This window comes from Miscanthus floridulus, chromosome 11 (assembly GCF_019320115.1).
Source record: "Miscanthus floridulus cultivar M001 chromosome 11, ASM1932011v1, whole genome shotgun sequence".
Taxonomy (NCBI): domain Eukaryota; kingdom Viridiplantae; phylum Streptophyta; class Magnoliopsida; order Poales; family Poaceae; genus Miscanthus; species Miscanthus floridulus.
The window spans coordinates 12,847,194-12,865,530 of record NC_089590.1 but is presented as its reverse complement, the minus strand read 5'-3'; the positions used below and the strand labels follow the sequence as shown (position 1 = coordinate 12,865,530).

The 18,337-nt window shown below is 44.8% G+C and overlaps 1 protein-coding gene across 1 annotated transcript; it reads right to left on the bottom strand.

Moving 5' to 3' along the window:
- Nucleotides 1–16,273: 16,273 nt before the first annotated feature.
- Nucleotides 16,274–17,293, bottom strand: LOC136491669 (uncharacterized). The gene has a single exon (XM_066487939.1). It carries the CDS (start codon nucleotides 17,291–17,293, stop codon nucleotides 16,274–16,276), a length of 1,020 nt encoding a protein of 339 aa, XP_066344036.1.
- Between the last annotated feature and the right edge of the window lie 1,044 nt (nucleotides 17,294–18,337).

Sequence of the window (18,337 nt, the reverse complement as noted above, 5' to 3'; positions counted from 1 at the left end):
AGGTGTTGAAATTCTACTATGCATGTATCTATGGTCAACCCAACTCATCTTGTTTGCATGTATCTGATAAAATTTGTTGAACTTGTAACAACCATGTCGTGAGGAGTTGATCTGAACAAGTCTCGCCTAGAGAAAAAGTCCGATGGCCATACATTTGGTATCATCGTGCCATCTCATCGGTCGGGTATGCCATTACTCATGCAACTCCGGTCACACATGGCTTCCCTAGTGTAATATGGTTCGATTCCTGAGGTAGTGCGATGGCACCCGAGGCACTATGTATTTGTGCAAACATTTTGGTTCACAAAGTAACGTTTACCATTATCTTCGTGTGCACTTGATGGTCCGAGCATTTTCCCACCTGACTGGGCTGGGCACTTCTCACTCTTGCCAACCGCGCAAGGATACCTTTGTGCCTCGGTTTGGTGAACAAAAATGTATCAATAGTGGTAGTAGTCATGAGTGGCTTTGATCTATTGTAACACCCAAAATTTTTACCACAAATTAGCAATTAATTCTTAGCCTTTATTACATTTTATAAGTATTTTTAACTTAGGCCAAATAATAAATATTGGTTAAATAAAATAAACTATAAGTTTAGAAACTTGTTTGTTGCATTCATGCCGAGTCATATGGATTTTGATTGAGTGTAGGGATAGATGATTTGAAGTTTGCATTCAAAACTTATTTGAAATTGGCTTAAAAATGAAAATGGAGAAAATAGAATTTGATAAACATTGATTTAAAAAAATAAGAAAGACACCTTCTGGCCCAACCCTAGCCAGCCCTGGCCTTCTTCTCCCTCCTCCTCCCGCGGCCTGCCTTGCCTGGCGCGGCCCACCGGCGATTGCTCCATGCTGACACGCTGGCCCTCACCCCGCGCGGCCCAGCTGGCCACCTGCGCGCACGCACCAACTCGGCGGCCCAGCTGCTGCATCGCTGCAGGCCCGCTTCGCGCTGACGGCACGCTGCTGCGGCCTGCTCGGCTTCACCGCAAGTGCATTGCCCTTCTCTCTCTCTCTTCGCTGCGCATCTGGACCCACTCGTCAGCCGCATCATCCACCTTCCTTCCCCGGTGCTCCCCTTCCTTCTTTTGCCCGGCCATGGCGCGGCACCGATGGAAAGCCATCGGCGCCGTTTGGAAGGTGCCGAGCCCCTCCCTGCTTCCCTTCCTTTCTTGTTGCAGCTGCCCGCCTATAAAGGCCGAGCCTCCCCTCAGCCCTTCTCCATCTTTGCCCGCTACCGTGAGCTACCGCCGCTGGTGAGAACCCCCCCCCCCTCTCCCGAGCGCGAACGCCGACGCCAAGGCCACCCGAACCACCGCCGGACCTCCCCGCGCCCGTAGGTACTCCCCATTTCGCGTTTTGGCATTGTTTTGCCTGGCTACACCCTCACCCGCACGCCTTTTCTCTCTCCATCTCACGGCCGCCGTCGACGACCAGCCTCGAAGCCTTCCCGGACGCCGCGTTCCCCTCCAGGCGACTCACGGTGAGCCCCTCCACCTTCCCGTGCCCTCAGATCTTGCTTTGGCGCCTTAGGAAGCCGTAGCCCAAGGTCCAGGCGCACCGGCCATGGCGCCGCCGGCCTCTCTTTCTTCCCCGACGAGCCACCACCCGGTTTTCGCCTTGCGCCGTTGGATCTAGCGTGGATGGCTAGGATTAGGTACCGGTTGGGTTTAAGTGCCCGGTCCACCGTAGACTCGTGGACCCGACGCACCATGCTTGCGTCAGCGCACCCACGCCCGCATGGTGCACCACGCCCAATGAACAGCCGCCGCGTGTCGATGAGTCAGCAGCCCCGGTCAGTCGTCGGGTCAAACCCCAGTCAACCGAGCGTGTTTTGCAGAAAAGCCCCCGCTTTTTCCAGTAATCAACCCGCGGTCCAGTCCAGTTCAAATTAATTTTTTTTAGTCCTGTTTTTATTCGTTCGAGTCCCTGAAGTTTCCAGAAATAGTAAGCCCGGTCCAGATTTCATTTAAATTCAGATTTTTAGTTATTTTAATTCAAAAATAGGTTAGTTTATTTACAGAATTGCCATTACATCTTATTTCATGCATAACTTTCACGTTTTAAGTCCGATTTGAGTGATTCTTTCGCTCATGTGTTCGTAGAAATGTGTAGAATAGATCTATAAGCTTTTCAACATATGTTTTCACTGTTTGGTGTACTGTTCTAATAGAGTTCTATCTTGTATGCATGTAATGATTGGAATGATGCTTGATTGATGATTGGATCACGATTAGAGGGTGAGCCATTCGAGGTGACTGAGGACCCCCAGCAAGATCAGCAGTATTTCTAGGACGACTTTGAGGAAGGCAAGTGTACCAAAGGCCCCTTGTTACCTATGAACTACTACCACTTACATTCACTGCATGAGTTTAATTTGAATTGCCTTTAAGGACTTTACCTAGATGATTCTTTGTACCACATATCCTTGATACCTAGGTTTATTGGGTAGGCATTTTGGATAGATGCTGTAGCGCTTAACATGAAGTAATTGTTAAACATATTTAAAGACTATATGCAATGTGATAAAATGGAACTTTTTAGCTATAGATAGGGGGCTGGAGTACGGGGTTGAGTACTCTAGTGCCTCTCCATAAGGACTTTATCCTGAAGCGGCAACCCAGGAGGGACCATACAACCCCGAGTGTCAAATGGCTCTGACTCTAACCTATTATCTAGTTGTACTAGCTCGTCTGTAGCTCCAGTAAGGGGTAAGATGGTATCTTTCCTTTTTCTGTTAGGGTGTGCACCGTGCTGCGATGCCCACGTGTGCCATTCCTTTGTAGCTACGATCTGTTAGTGCAACTAGCTAAGGGTTTCATAGTGAAACTCTGCCACACTTCCTGGGAAGAGGTGTAGTGGGTCTCGCGAACCTCAGCATTGGGAATCATGGCTCGGTGGGTAAAGATGTACAATATCTGCAGAAATAATTAACCTGTTATAACAGCCATGCTCACGGATATGAGCGGTCTGGATCCTTCGAGATTAGTTGTTACTGTGGATGGTGGATTGTTGGGAATTGAGATAAACTTGACTATACTTTAATATCATTTGGAATTGGGATTGTTCATTAAAGTAGTGATTCAGGATGCTAAAATTTGATTAACTAAAATTGCGAACCGCAGTCAAATAGTGTCAAGCCTTTTTGAGCCTCATGGATCCCTTTGTTATACTTGCTAAGCATGGTGAGCTTACACTTGCTTTACATCCAATGAAAATCCCGGATGGGTAACAGATAATGGATATGAAGAGTTTCCGGAGGATGTCCAGGACTACTAGGAAGACGTTCACCAGTTGGAGTCCCTGTGGCAGTTGGGCTAGCTTTTCCGCTATGTTTGTAATAATATTGCCTTTGAGCAAACTTTGTATTTAACTTTATGATGAGATATGCGATGTAATAAGTACTTTACTTTGATACTACTGCAATTTGTGATATATGTGTGTGTTTGGACATCCTGGGCGCACATATATGAGTACTTGGTTTTGCTTTGCAAAATTGGGTGCGACAAATTGGTATCGGAGCTATAACTGACTGTAGGACGAACAACCTAGTTAGAAATGGACGTTTTTAGGATTTCATTATCTTTATTTTACTACTTTTACTTTGCTATAAAATTTTTGCTTATATTCTGTTCTTTATCTGTTGCCAAAATTATTTTGTTCTAATACTCAACCTTTTCATTCTTGTAGATGGCCCGTACCAAGCAGACCCCGTGCAAGAGGACCATTCTGATGCCCACTAGGAGGACCAGGTTCACTTTGGCAAGCATGTCCTGGCACACCTTGTGGAGGCTCTAAGGAACCAAGAGGAGGAACCGCCTGTGGAGGTACCCATGGGGGAACCTCTGGAGGACTTGTTGGAGGATCCGATGGATGAAGAAACAAAGGAGGGACCCATGTTCGAGGGACCCATTGAGATAGAGGAGTCTGAGGAAGGTCCCGAGGAAGTACAGGAACAAGGTGGCCAGGAGGGAGCAGGTGACCCCGATGATGGAGATGGTTCTGATGATTCTGATGCTGATGGAGGTGATGATGGTAATGGTGGAGACGGTGGAGATGGTGGAGACGATGGAGACGGTGGAGACGATGGGGATGATGACATTGATGATGATCACAATGCACCGTTGGCTCAGGGATGGACTGCGGAGATCCACTACGACTTGGAGGGTGATGGCTACTACCACCCTAGGCTTCTCGCACTTGTGCATCGCTACCACCCTAGAGGCACTGTTTAGTACAGGACAGAGCATTGGACCCACCCCGACTACACCGGCTTCTGGGAGACAGAAGTGTACATCCGAGAGGGGACTCGGGTGCGCTACATCCACCGCGCCACCACTACACGGCTCACACGTGCGGCCGTCATCAGGGATGCAGCTCGACAGGCGTTGATGGTCAACCGTGACCGTCACTTCGACGACATCGCCTGGGAGGATGACCGCTATCTTCCTCGCCGTCGGAGCGGACAGTCTACGTGCAACATCGCTACACCACTTGGAGAGGCGAACCTGAGGCTGAGGCCTACCCTGTTGTGCTTGGCTGAGACCCACACTGACTTGGATCAGGCCCTGGATGAGCTCGATGTCATGGGGAGGGCCTACATGCAGCTGGCACGTGAGAACGCTACACTGAAGCAGCAGCTAGGAGGTCCAGATGTGGAAGATTCAGGAGTACCCGCTCAGTCACCCCCGAGGACCAGAGGAGAGTCTGGAGACCCCAGCACCACCATCGACCCGTACCCATAGGAGAGTCTTAAAAATATGTAATAAGCACGCGTAGCTACGCGAGAGAGTATTTAGTTTCTTTCTTTTAATGGTTGGACAAGTGTTAGTTGCATGGTTGGATGTTTATCATTATGAATAATGTTTGATTTGGATCTTTGATATGATTGTGATGACTTGTGGGCATGTCCACGGTCATTTAGTTAAGGTTAAGGTTTAAGGATATTATGAATAAATAGTTGGGTTTCGTTTTATCATGCTGTCCATTCTGTATCTTTCGGAATAGTCTGTCTTTATCAGTTCATATCTCATAATCTAGATACTCAAAGGTCATGAAATTTTTATGGAGATAAGTAGACTTCAACATCTTTCTTCTGGCTCTGGAATCACCTCAATAGCTATTATAAATTGTGAGATACAACTGTTGTAAGTCGAGGTTTCTGTGCTGTCAGGATTCTGGAACAGTACTTCTTATCGTCTGAATTTGACTAAGTAAACGTTGGAATCTAAGAAAGTGTTCTAAACAAAAGTTGTAGAGAATTTCATAAGCTTTCTAGAAAGGTATGCTACGAAATCATATGATAAACAGAGACTGAGATATGCTCGTTTTACAGCACTGCTGTTATCCAACTCGTTGGAAAAGTTCAGAACAAATATCTTCTTGCATACCCTACATATATCTCTTGTCTACACCTACTCTTGTTACACCAGTATCTTGTAAGAGTTATATGCTTGGACATGTGAGACTTATATGATGCCTCTACAGATGGTGAACACCAGGAGGAACAACCAGGGAGGCGAGGAACCGCCACCACCACCCCCAGTCTCCATGGAGCGGCTGATGATGATGCAGACCCAGTTGCTTCAGCAGATGGCCCAGAACATGCAGAACATGGGGCAAGGGAATGGAAATGCACCCCCTCATGTCAGGGATAAGAGGGGAGAGTTTCTGAAAGGACACCCACCTGTATTCAAGCACTCTGCTAATCCACTCCAAGCTGATGATTGGCTACGTGCCATTGAGAGGCAACTGGAGATTGCCCAATGTGATGATAGGAAGAAAGTTTTATATGCTTTTGGACAGTTGTAGGGAGCTACACAGGATTGGTGGGACTCATTCCGCTTCGGCCGCACCGAAGCTAATCCCATCACTTGGGCTGAGTTCCGCAGTGCCTTTCGCACTCATCATGTGCCTGCAGGACTGATGAAGCTGAAGAAGAAGGAGTTCTTGGCTCTCAAGCAGGGGGGCATGACTGTTGCTGAATATCGTGACAAGTTTATACAATTGTCACAGTATGCACCTACTGAGGTAGACGAGGATGGAAAGAGGCAGGAGCTGTTTATGGAGGGCTTGAATGATGGTCTCCAGTACCAGCTGTTGTCCCATACCTTTGCTAACTTCCAGCAGCTGGTGGACAAAGCTTTAGTGATTGAGAACAAGCGCTGCCAGATGGAGGACAAGAAGAGAAAATTTCAAGGACAACAATCTAGGAGCAACTCTCGCTTCCATACCAACCCTCAACAAACTCAACCTTAGTAGCGCTATCAAGGTCAGATAGGTCTCAACCGCAACCAGCAGCAGCAGCGTGCACAGCAGCAGCAACAGCAGTACAAGGCACCAGCTCAGCGCCAGCAGCAACCCAACAATGTACTAGTGAGGAATAATGCCCCCAATGCTCCGTAGAGGAATGGCGCACCAAAAGCGCCAAATGCAGTTAATGACAACAAGTGCTTCAATTGTGGAGAGTCGGGACATTACTCCAATAGATGCCCCAAGAAGACTAACTCACAGCAGAACTACGTTCGGGGAAAGGTGAACCATGTTACTGCTGAAACAGCTCAGGAGGCACCGGATGTGGTGATCGGTACGTTTTCGGTCAACTCAAACTCAGCTACAGTACTTTTTGATTCTGGTGCTTCGCATTCCTTCATAACATATACATTCATAAAGAAGCATGGTATTCTAGTAAGTGTTATGAAGAAACACATGTTAGTAAGCTCACCTGGTGGGGTAATGAAAGCAGAGTGGATATGCTTAGCTACTAGTCTCAGCATAAGGGGGTAGAATTTCAAGCAAATCTTGTAGTCATAAATTCCACCGGTATCGATGTCATCTTGGGTATGGATTGGCTAAGGTTGCAGAAAGCAGTTATTAATTGTGGTAATAGCTTGGTGAATCTTATCACTTCAACTGGAGAAGAAGTGGTGTTTGTGGCAACTCAGTCTGCTACAGAAATCTGTCGGGTTAATCAGTTGGAGGGCACAACCTTAGAAGATATAAGGATAGCAAATGAGTACCTGGATGTCTTTCCTGAGGAATTGTCAGGTATGCCACCTGACCGAGACATCGAGTTTATAATTGAACTTTTACCTGGAATTGCACCCATAGCTAAGAGACCCTATAGAATGGGAGTGAATGAATTAGCAGAACTTAAGAAACAACTAAGGGAATTGTTAGATAAGGGTTATGTTCAACCTAGTTCATCACCATGGGGTGCACCAGTACTGTTTGTAGAAAAGAACGATGGTACACAAAGGATGTGCATAGACTACAGGTCACTTAATGAGATCACAATTAAGAACAAGTACCCATTGCCTAGAATTGATGACCTATTTGACCAATTGAAAGGGGCTTGTGTGTTTTCCAAGATTGATCTTCGATCTGGATACCATCAGTTGAGGATAAGGCGTACTGACATCCCCAAGACCGCCTTTGTGACCTGCTATGGACTATATGAGTTCACAGTCATATCTTTTGGTCTGACTAATGCACCTGCCTACTTCATGTATTTGATGAACAAAGTATTCATGGAGTACCTTGATAAGTTTGTCGTCGTGTTCATTGATGACATACTAGTGTATTCTAAGAATGAAGAAGAACATGAAGGACATTTGAGATTGGTGTTGCAAAAGCTTAGAGAACATCAACTTTATGCCAAGTTCAGCAAATGTGAGTTCTGGTTAAAAGAAGTATCTTTCCTTGGTCACATAATCTCTAATGGAGGAGTAGCAGTAGATCCCAAGAAGGTTAGAGATGTGTTGAGTTGGAAGCCACCTAAGGATGTTAGTGAGATTCAGGAGTTTCCTGGGTATGGCTGGGTATTATAGGAGATTCATCGAGGGATTCTCTAAGTTAGCCAAGCCCATGACTGTGTTGTTAGAAAAGAATGCCAAATTTGTATGGACTAAACAATGCCTAGGATAGTTTTGAGGAGTTGAAGAAGAGACTGACTTCTGCTCTAGTGCTCATCTTACCTGATCTCACCAAAAGTTTCTCTATCTATTGTGATGCCTCACGGCAAGGTCTAGGAGGTGTTCTTATGCAAGAAGGCTAGAGTTGTTGCCTACTGCATCTAGACAGCTGAGAAAACATGAGCTAAATTATCCGACTCATGATCTGGAATTGGCAGCTGTGGTGCATGCTCTTAAGATATGGAGGCACTACCTGATTGGTCATAAGTGTGAGATTTATACGGACCATAAGAGTCTAAAGTATATATTCACACAGTCAGATCTGAATCTAAGGCAGCAAAGATGGCTCGAGTTAATCAAGGATTATGATTTGGATATTCACTATCACCCGAGAAAGGCTAACGTTGTAGCAGATGCCTTGAGTAGAAGGAGTTATGTGAACATGGCCTATACAACTCAACTACCTGAAGAATTGTGTGAGGAGTTCAAATACTTGAATTTGGGTATTGTGGCCAACACCATGGAGTTAGAGGTAGAATCCACTCTGGAACAAGAGATTCGTAAAGGACAGTTGGGTGATGAGAGGATCAAGGATATTGCAGAGCGTATAGTGATTGGTAAAGCCCCAAGATTCCATATGGATGATCAAGGGACAGTATGGTTCGGTAAAAGGATTTGTGTGCCAGAAGTAAAATCTATTAGGGAGTCTATCTTGAGGGAAGCTCATGACTCAGCCTATTCCATACACCCAGGAAGTACTAAAATGTATCTTGATCTTAAAGAGAGGTATTGGTGGTATGGACTAAAGAGAGACATAGCAGAACATGTGGCTATATGTGACATGTGCCAAAGAGTGAAAGCAGAACATCAGAGGCCAGCAGGTTTACTACAGCCTATGAAGATACCCGAGTGGAAATGGGAAGAAGTTGGAATAGACTTTATAGTTGGATTACCCCATACACAGAGAGGATTTGACTCTATCTGGGTGATTGTTGACCGATTGACAAAAGTGGCCCATTTCATTCCGGTCAAGGTAACTTATTCGAGTGCAAAGTTAGCAGAGTTATATATGGAAAGGATTGTATGTTTACATGGTGTACCAAAGAAGATTGTTTTGGATAGGGGTACACAGTTCACATCACATTTTTGGCAGAAATTGCATGAGTCAATGGATACGAAGTTGAACTTCAGCTCAGCTTACCATCCTCAAATAGATGGACAGACCGAAAGGACAAATTAGATCTTAGAGGATATGCTAAGAGCTTGTGCTCTGCAGTATGGGACAAGTTGGGATAAGAGTTTACCTTATGCCAAATTCTCCTACAATAATAGCTACCAAAAGAGTCTTAAGATGGCACCGTTTGAGGCATTGTATGGCAGGAAGTGTAGAACACCATTGTTTTGGAATCAAACGGGGGAAAGCCAAGTCTTTGGACCAAATGTTTTGCAACTAGCAGAAAAACAAGTGCAAACAATAAGGCAAAACCTAAAGGTTGCACAGTCTCGACAGAAAAGCTATGCGGACACAAGAAGAAGAGATTTGGCATTTGAAATTGGTGATTTTGTCTATCTCAAAGTTTCACCTATGAAAGGAGTAAAGAGATTCCATACCAAGGGAAAGTTGTCACCCAGGTATGTGGGACCATTCAAGATCATCAACAGGAGAGGAGAAGTTGCTTACCAGTTAGAGTTACCGGAGCAGCTCTCAGGTGTTCATGATGTTTTCCATGTGTCACAACTTAAGAAATGTTTGAGAGTACCTGAGGAACAACTACCTTTGGAAGAACTAGATATCCGAGGGGATCTATCATACAAAGAATATCCAGTAAGAATCCTAGAAACAGCGGAGAGAATCACAAGGAGCAAAATAATAAGAATGTGCAAGGTTCAGTGGAACAGACACTCAGTGGATGAGGCAACGTGGGAAAGAGAGAAAGATCTGAGAACTGACTATCCCAATCTCTTTGAACCATCCGAATCTCGAGGACGAGATTCATCCTAAGGGGGGTAGGTTTGTAACACCCAAAATTTTTACCACAAATTAGCAATTAATTCTTAGCCTTTATTACATTTTCTAAGTATTTTTAACTTAGGCCAAATAATAAATATTGGTTAAATAAAATAAACTATAAGTTTAGAAACTTGTTTGTTGCATTCATGCCGAGTCATATGGATTTTGATTGAGTGTAGGGCTAGATGATTTGAAGTTTGCATTCAAAACTTATTTGAAATTGGCTTAAAATGAAAATGGAGAAAATAGAATTTGATAAACATTGATTTAAAAAAATAAAAAGACACCTTCTGGCCCAACCCAGCTAGCCCGGCCTTCTTCTCCCTCCTCCTCCCGTGGCCTGCCTTGCCTGGCGTGGCCCACTGGCGATTGCTCCACGCTGACACGCTGGCCCTCACCCCGCGCGGCCCAGTTGGCCACCCGCACGCGCGCACCAACTTGGTGGCCCAGCTGCTGCATCGCTGTGGCCCGCTTCGCGTGACGGCACGCTGCTGCGGCCTGCTCGGCTTCACCGCAAGCGCATTGCCCTTCTCTCTCTCTCGCTGCTGCGTCTGGACCCACTCGTCAGCCGCGTCGTCCACCTTCCTTCCCTGGTGCTCCCCTTCCTTCTTTTGCCCGGCCATGGCGCGGCACCGATGGAAAGCCACCGGCGCCGTTTGGAAGGTGCCGAGCCCCTCCCTGCTTCCCTTCCTTTCTTTCCGCAGCCGCCCGCCTATAAAGGCCGAGCCTCCCCTCAGCCCTTCTCCATCTTTGCTCGCTACCGTGAGCTACCGCCACCGGTGAGAACCCCCCCCCCCCCCCCCTGAACACGAACGCCGACGCCAAGGCCACCCGAAGCACCGTCGGACCTCCCCGCGCCCGTAGGTACTCCCCATTTCGCGTTTTGGCATTGTTTTGCCCGACTACACCCTCACCCGTGCGCCTTTTCTCTCTCCAGCTCACGGGCACCATCGACGACCAGCCTCGAAGCCTTCCCAGATGCCGCGTTCCCCTCCAGGCGACTCACGGTGAGCCCCTCCACCTTCCCTGTGCCCTTAGATCTTGCTTTGGCGCCCTAGGAAGCCGTAGCCCAAGGTCCAGGCGCACCGGCCATGGCGCCGCCGGCCTCTCTTTCTTCCCCGGCGAGCCACCGCCCGGTTTTCGCCCTACGCCGTTGGATCTAGCATGGATGGCCAGGATTAGGTACCGGTTGGGTTTAAGTGCCCGGTCCACCGTAGACTCGTGGACCCGGCGCACCGTGCCACGTCAGCGCGCCCACGCCCGCGTGGTGCACCGCGCCCAATGAACAGCCACCGCATGTCGATGAGTCAGCAGCCCCGGTCAATCGTCGGGTCAAACCCCAGTCAACCGAGCGCGTTTTGCAGAAAAGCCCCCGCTTTTTCCAGTAATCAACCCACGGTCCAGTCCAGTTCAAATTAATTTTTATTTAGTCCTGTTTTTATTCGTTCGAGTCCCTGAAGTTTCCAGAAATAGTAAGCCCGGTCTAGATTTCATTTAAATTCAGATTTTTAATTATTTTAATTTGAAAATAGGTTAGTTTATTTACAGAATTGCCATTACATCTTATTTCATGCATAACTTTCACGTTTTAAGTCCGATTTGAGTGATTCTTTCGCTCATGTGTTCGTAGAAATGCGTAGAACAGATCTGTAAGCTTTTCAACATATGTTTTCACTGTTTGGTGTACTGTTCTAATAGAGTTCTATCTTGTATGCATATAATGATTGGAATGATGCTTGATTGATGATTGGATCACGATTAGAGGGTGAGCCATTCGAGGTGACTAAGGACCCCCAGCAGGATCAGCAGTATTTCTAGGACGACTTTGAGGAAGGCAAGTGTACCAAAGGCCCCTTGTTACCTATGAACTACTACCACTTACATTCATGCATGAGTTTAATTTGAATTGCCTTTAAGGACTTTACCTAGATGATTCTTTGTACCACATATCCTTGATACCTGGGTTTATTGGGTAGGCATTTTGGATAGATGCTGCAGCGCTTAACATGAAGTAATTGTTAAACATATTTAAAGACTATATGCAATGTGATAAAATGGAACTTTTTAGCTACAGATAGGGGGCTGGAGTATGGGGTTGAGTACTCTAGTGCCTCTCCATAAGGACTTTATCCTGAAGCGGCAACCCAGGAGGGACCGTACAACCCCGAGTGTCAAATGGCTCTGACTTTAACCTATTATCTAGTTGTACTAGCTCGTCTGTAGCTCCAGTAAGGGGTAAGAGGGTATCTTTCCTTTTTCTGTTAGGGTGTGCACCGTGCTTCGATGCCCACGTGTGCCATTCCTTTGTAGCTACGATCTGTTAGTGCAACTAGCTAAGGGTTTCATAGTGAAACTCTACCACACTTCCTTGGAAGAGGTGTAGTGGGTCTCGCGAACCCCGGCAGTGGGAATCATGGCTCAGTGGGTAAAGATGTACAATTTCTGCAGAAATAATTAACCTGTTATAATAGCCATGCTCACAGATATGAGCGGTCTAGATCCTTCGAGATTAGTGGTTACTGTGGATGGTGGATGGTTGGGAATTGAGATAAACTTGACTATACTTTAATATCATTTGGAATTGGGATTGTTCATTAAAGTAGTGATTCAGGATGCTAAAATTTGATTAACTAAAATTGCGAACCACAGTCAAACAGTGTCAAGCCTTTTTGAGCCTCATGGATCCCTTTGTTATACTTGCTAAGCATGGTGAGCTTACACTTGCTTTACATCCAATGAAAATCCCGGATGGGTAACAGATAATGGATATGAAGAGTTTCTGGAGGATGTCTAGGACTACTAGGAAGACGTTCACCAGTTGGAGTCCCTGTGGCAGTTGGGCTAGCTTTTCCGCTGTGTTTGTAATAATATTGCCTTCAAGCAAACTTTGTATTTAACTTTATGATGAGATATGCGATGTAATAAGTACTTTACTTTGATACTACTGCAATTTGTGATATATGTGTGTGTTTGGACATCCTGGGCGCACATATATGAGTACTTGGTTTTGCTTTGCAAAATTGGGTGTGACATCTATGGTGAACCCAACTCATATCTTCGATAAAATTTGTTGAATTTGCAAGAACCATGCTACGAGGAGTTCATCTGAACAAGTGTTGCCTTGATCTAATGCACAATGGAGGAGGCATAGATGTTGCATTTCTTTACTGCACACGCCAAAAAGTCCACCACTGTCCATTTGATCTCTCGTCGGATAATAAAAAGTGTAGCCATCTCTAGCTAGCTGCTTGCATGCCTCTACAAAACCAACCAAGAGAAATTGCTTATGAAAGCAACTCCTCTTCACTCTTCAGTCTACCCCTCGACTGTTGTGTCTATGTTTTTGGAGTGAAATAACTATAGAGGCTTTCCTCCTGCATTAAATTCACTATTGGCAACCACGCAAGGGTGCTTTGTGCCTTGGTTTGGTAAATCAAACACATATTAGTATACGTACTTGGCATGCCGGTCGAACTGATTAATGATCTCACCATAGTGGTTGAAGCATGCTGTGTGAAAGGAATGCTTTATGTCAATGGCTTATGCAGTGTATATGAACCTATAACAAGTACTAGTTGTAGTTGAATGGAATAGTCATATACACAATAGATAGTCCGCATAGTGCAGTACTGACCCCGGCGAACAAAGCCTATTTGTTCGCTGAAGCACAAGTTTATAACATCTAAGCATACTGAACATGTTCAGAATATAAAGCCAGAAATCCAAAGCAAAGTGCATCTTTAGAATACATGTTTTCCCAAAGATTATACATGAAATCTCCTACAAGTCATCGTCACCTCTAGACATATGATATTTGCCAGCCACAGTTACTGTCGTCACTACAATTCTGGTTTCCAATATCATCCTTCATCCTTGTTGCCTTGAAGTATGCCAACTGCTTCCCTCTTATCTCTTAGAAGGTCTTCTAAATTGGCTTCAATGACAGTGCCTTCTCCATCATGACTAGCTTCGTGCATAACCTGATCACCATCACCCAGCAGGACTTCATGCTTGTTGTCAGAACAATGATCATCTTAGTGCACTACAAGCTCTATTTCATTCACGTCATACATATCCCTATGTTTGAACTTCTGCACGACCCACCAATCTTTGCCCAAGGAGGTGTCCTACAGATAAAAAATCTTCCTTGCCTTTGTCATGAGAATAAAAGGGTCATCCTTGTACCAGAATGATTTAATGTTGATGGATCCAAAATGTTTGTCATCGTCAATGCCTGTAGACTTCGTAGTGCCATCTAGATTGTACCAGTCACAGCATAGAAGAACCACCGTCCTATGGCTTTGTACACTAGAGTTATACATCAACTGAATAACTTCTTTAAGGACACCATAAAAGTCTAGTGATGAGCCTTCATGTGTGATGGTGGTCATGACACCACTAGTTCTGTGTATGTAAGGATTTCTCATGATCAACAGTGCTATACCTAACTCCATTAATACTACAAGCTGCATAAACCTAGACTTGGGTATCAAGACCACATGACAGTGCATACAAACCCTCACTGACCTCTGTTGGTTTCTCTCTACGTAGCTCCTCGATCTGCACACAAACATGAAACCACCGTCACCACTAAGTTGTTGTATAATTCTGCCAATGATTGGCCTAACAGAACTAAAATATGCTAATCATGTACATAAGACTTAAACCACGCTAGAAACTCTGCTGCTAGCCTACTATCAACATCATCACTTGCCCCTTGTTCCTCTAAAATTTGTTTGTATATTCTGTAGCACATATAAGCATTATTATTGGTAACATTTCGTACATAATATAGGAAACAACAAATCAGCATATAAAAAATCATACTTACTGCACATATGGTCCAACCTCGTCGTAGTTATTAAGCACATACCAAGCTAGCTTATTGATTTTGGCTTTATCCTTGATGTCCTTTACCCTAAGCTGGCCAATGGGCTTGACACCATGCATGAAAACAGAGGCCTCACCAGGTGCTGACCCATCATGTGACATATTGTTGTCCCTGGTTATATCTTGTTTTAACATCGTCCATGAACCTCTCCCAAAATGCCAACATCTCACTTTCAAAGTAAGCCTCCACAATTGATCCTTCAGGTCTGGCCATGTTCCTTAATAAATTCTTCAACGTGCCCAATTACCGTTCTATTGGGTACATCTATCTATACTGTATGGGCCCTCTAAGAAGTGCCTCGTCGGGTAGATGGATAGCCAAGTGCACCATAACATCAAAAAAGGCCGGTGGAAAAATCTTCTCAAACTTGCATAAGATGAGTGGGATGAAGTGTTTTAGCTTTTCCATGACTTCTTTCCTCAAAGTACTACTACATAGTTGCCTGAAGAAGCTCCCAAGTTCTGAAATAGCTTCGTATACATCTTTAGGAACAAAACCTCTTAAGCCGGTAGGTATGATCCTCTAGAGAAGGACATAGCAAGTATGCATTTTTAGCTTGCCAACTACCTTGGTACCATCTGCACTTATGGATTTTGCTAGGTTGGCTGCATAACCATCTGGAAACTTGACACCTTTAAGGAACTTGCAAAATTCTGCTCTATGTTTTGCCATCATGACATAGTGAGCTTCCAAAAATTTAAGCGAGGTGCCTTGCTGCACGCCATGATATTGAGGCCTTATGTTCATATCATGCAAATCTAGCCTAGCGTTCGTTGTGTCCTTTGTCTTGCCCTCCATTTTTAGCAATGTCCAAAGAATGCTTTCACATATGTTCTTCTCAATGTGCATGAAATCAAGATTGTGTGGTAGCAACAGGTCCTTCCAATATGGCAGCCCCCACCAAGTAGATTTTTTATTATAAATCACTAGCCATTCTCCACGCTTTCATTTCTTTTTTCACCATGCTTACTTGGGCAGACATATTTCATCGTCTCGAGTTCCTCAAGGACTTCCTATAAGGTGAACTTTTTTGGCGCATCTCGGTCCTCAGTTTCTCCATCAAAATCCAAGCTCTTCCTCTAAGGGTGATCCCTAGGAAGGTAACGATGGTGTCCAAGGTAGCCTAGCTTCTTTCTTAGGCTCCTTGACCATGAATTTTTGTCGCAATAAATACATGCATAATAACCTTTTATAGTTTGGCCTGACAAGGTGCTCAATGCTAGAAAATCATGTATGCACCAAAGCACGACAGCACACAGAGTGAAGCCTTTCTTATTATCACGATGTAGTACATGAAAAGTGTCAACACCCTTCCATAGTTCTTTCAGTTATTCTATAAGAGGCTCCAAGAATACATCAAAATCCTTTCCTAGAGAGGTTGGGCCTGAGATCAGTAGAGACATAAAGCAATTCGATGGGTTCACACATTCCCATGGTGGCAGGTTCAGAGGCGTTATAGAATAGGCCACATACTATATGTCGAGCTAAAGTTGCCAAATGGATTGAAACCATCTGTGGCGATGGCAAGCCTCAAGTTCCTTGGATCATCTACAAAAGTTGGGTGCTTTCTATCAAAGTCCTGCCATGCCTCCCCATCTGCTGGATGGCTTATTTCACCGGTATTCTTCTCTCGCTTAGTCTCATGCCCTTCGGCGTTCGTTGCTATTCCTCGAGCAGCAAAGATCCTCTGCAACCTCGGTATTAGAGGAAAATGCCTCAACACCTTATGAGGAACCTGCCTGCTACCATCTGTATCCTCCCATCTAGACTCTTTGCATTTTGGGCACGCTTGCAATTCCTCACGATCACCCCAAAACAACACACAGTTGTTCTTGCACACATGGATACTTTCATAACCTTGTCCCAATTCTCGAATATATTTGCATGCCTCCTCACATGATTTTGGTACGTTGCTACTAGGGAATGCATCTAACAGCAATGCTAATAGTGCATCAAAATAGTTGTTGCTAACTCGATAGTGGGACTTGATATAGAGCAACCTGACAAGGAAGGAGAATCTTGAGAAGGTAGATCCAGAAGAAACTGATTGCTTCAACTCATCCAACATTCTTTCAAACTTTGGAACTCTTCCAGCCCGCTCTTCAGATGTCAACAGGTTTTGAACTAAATCATCAAAATATGGTAATATGTTATTGTCATGGTCCTCCTGCTCCTCCTCCTCAATCCAACCATCATGATGAGATCCATGCACATCTGATGGCTCTATAATGTCAGTACCTCCTCCCTCTTCCCCATGATGAATCCATGTGGTGTATGTGGGTGGCATTCTATGTATAAGTAAGTCGTCCTTCACCTCCTGCCAAGTTTTAACCACCTTGTTAAGACAATGTGTATATGGGCAAGGGATCTTTTGCTCTAGATATTTTTGTTTAACTATATCCATGACCTCATCAACTCCTGTGATGAACGTTGATGAGAATGGTCTCCCATTAGGAATCCAGGATCTGTCCATCTTTTGCAGCAAAAGTATGCAAAGTCTGTTAGAGTTTCAACTATTGGGTGGACAATGGCAAAACTAGCATTAGAACAAAGCATACAGTGTTCAAGAGCACTAATCTATGCATTTGTTCATATCATACTATGGGACAGTCTGGGTTTCTATTTTTATGTAACAAAAGCATTGATTTCAATTGAAATTCATATAGAATAGCCTTTCTTTATGTGTTCTTGTAGGGTCGATATGGTGGACTAGAGGGGGGTGAATAGTTCCTTTCTAAAATGAATCGCGTTGGCTAACCGTAACAAATGCGGAAATAAAACTATCAGTCTAGCCAAGACTACACCCCTCTATCTATGTTCTCTAGCACCTTACAAAGATCCTAATTATGCAACTAAAGTATTGAGCTAGCTAGAGCTCACCTAATCAATTCTAGTGGCAAGGTCACACAAACCTATGCAACTAGTACTTTGCCAACCAGGGGAGCTCCTACACAATCTAGTAAGCAAAAACACAAAGCCATCTAAGCTCACTAGCAATGCTCAATAACAAGGCTACACAAGCTAAATTATACAGCGCAAATTACTTAGCTACACAAACTAAGCAAAGTGACTAACAAGGATACTAAAACCAAATTAGCCACGAAAGGGAGCTACTTCTATGCTACACAAGCAAGAAGGTAACTAGCAAGCTACACAAGCCAACAAATTACAAGAGCAACTACACATGCACAATGTATATGAAATTAATACAAGCTTGTGTTTCATGAAATGGAAACCACCGAGAAGATGATGAAGACAATGTTGACACGGTGATTTTCTCCCTGAGATTCACTTGGTTGCCACCAAGCTACATCCCCGTTGTGTCGACTGCTCACTTGGTGGTTCGGCAGCTAATTGGCATCACCCACCAAGCCCGCATGTCGGGCACCACAAGAACCTACCCTGAAAGTGAGGGTAGCTCAATAACACGCTCAACTAGAGTTGCTCTTTGCGATCCCCGCAGGGTGAGCACAATCCCCCTCACAAAATCCACCTCCGGAGCACCGCACAATCTTCT

What these genes read in the sequence shown, in the direction of transcription:
- LOC136491669 (XM_066487939.1), bottom strand. Translation starts at nt 17,293, where the DNA reads ATGGACAGATCCTGGATTCCTAATGGGAGACCATTCTCATCAACGTTC.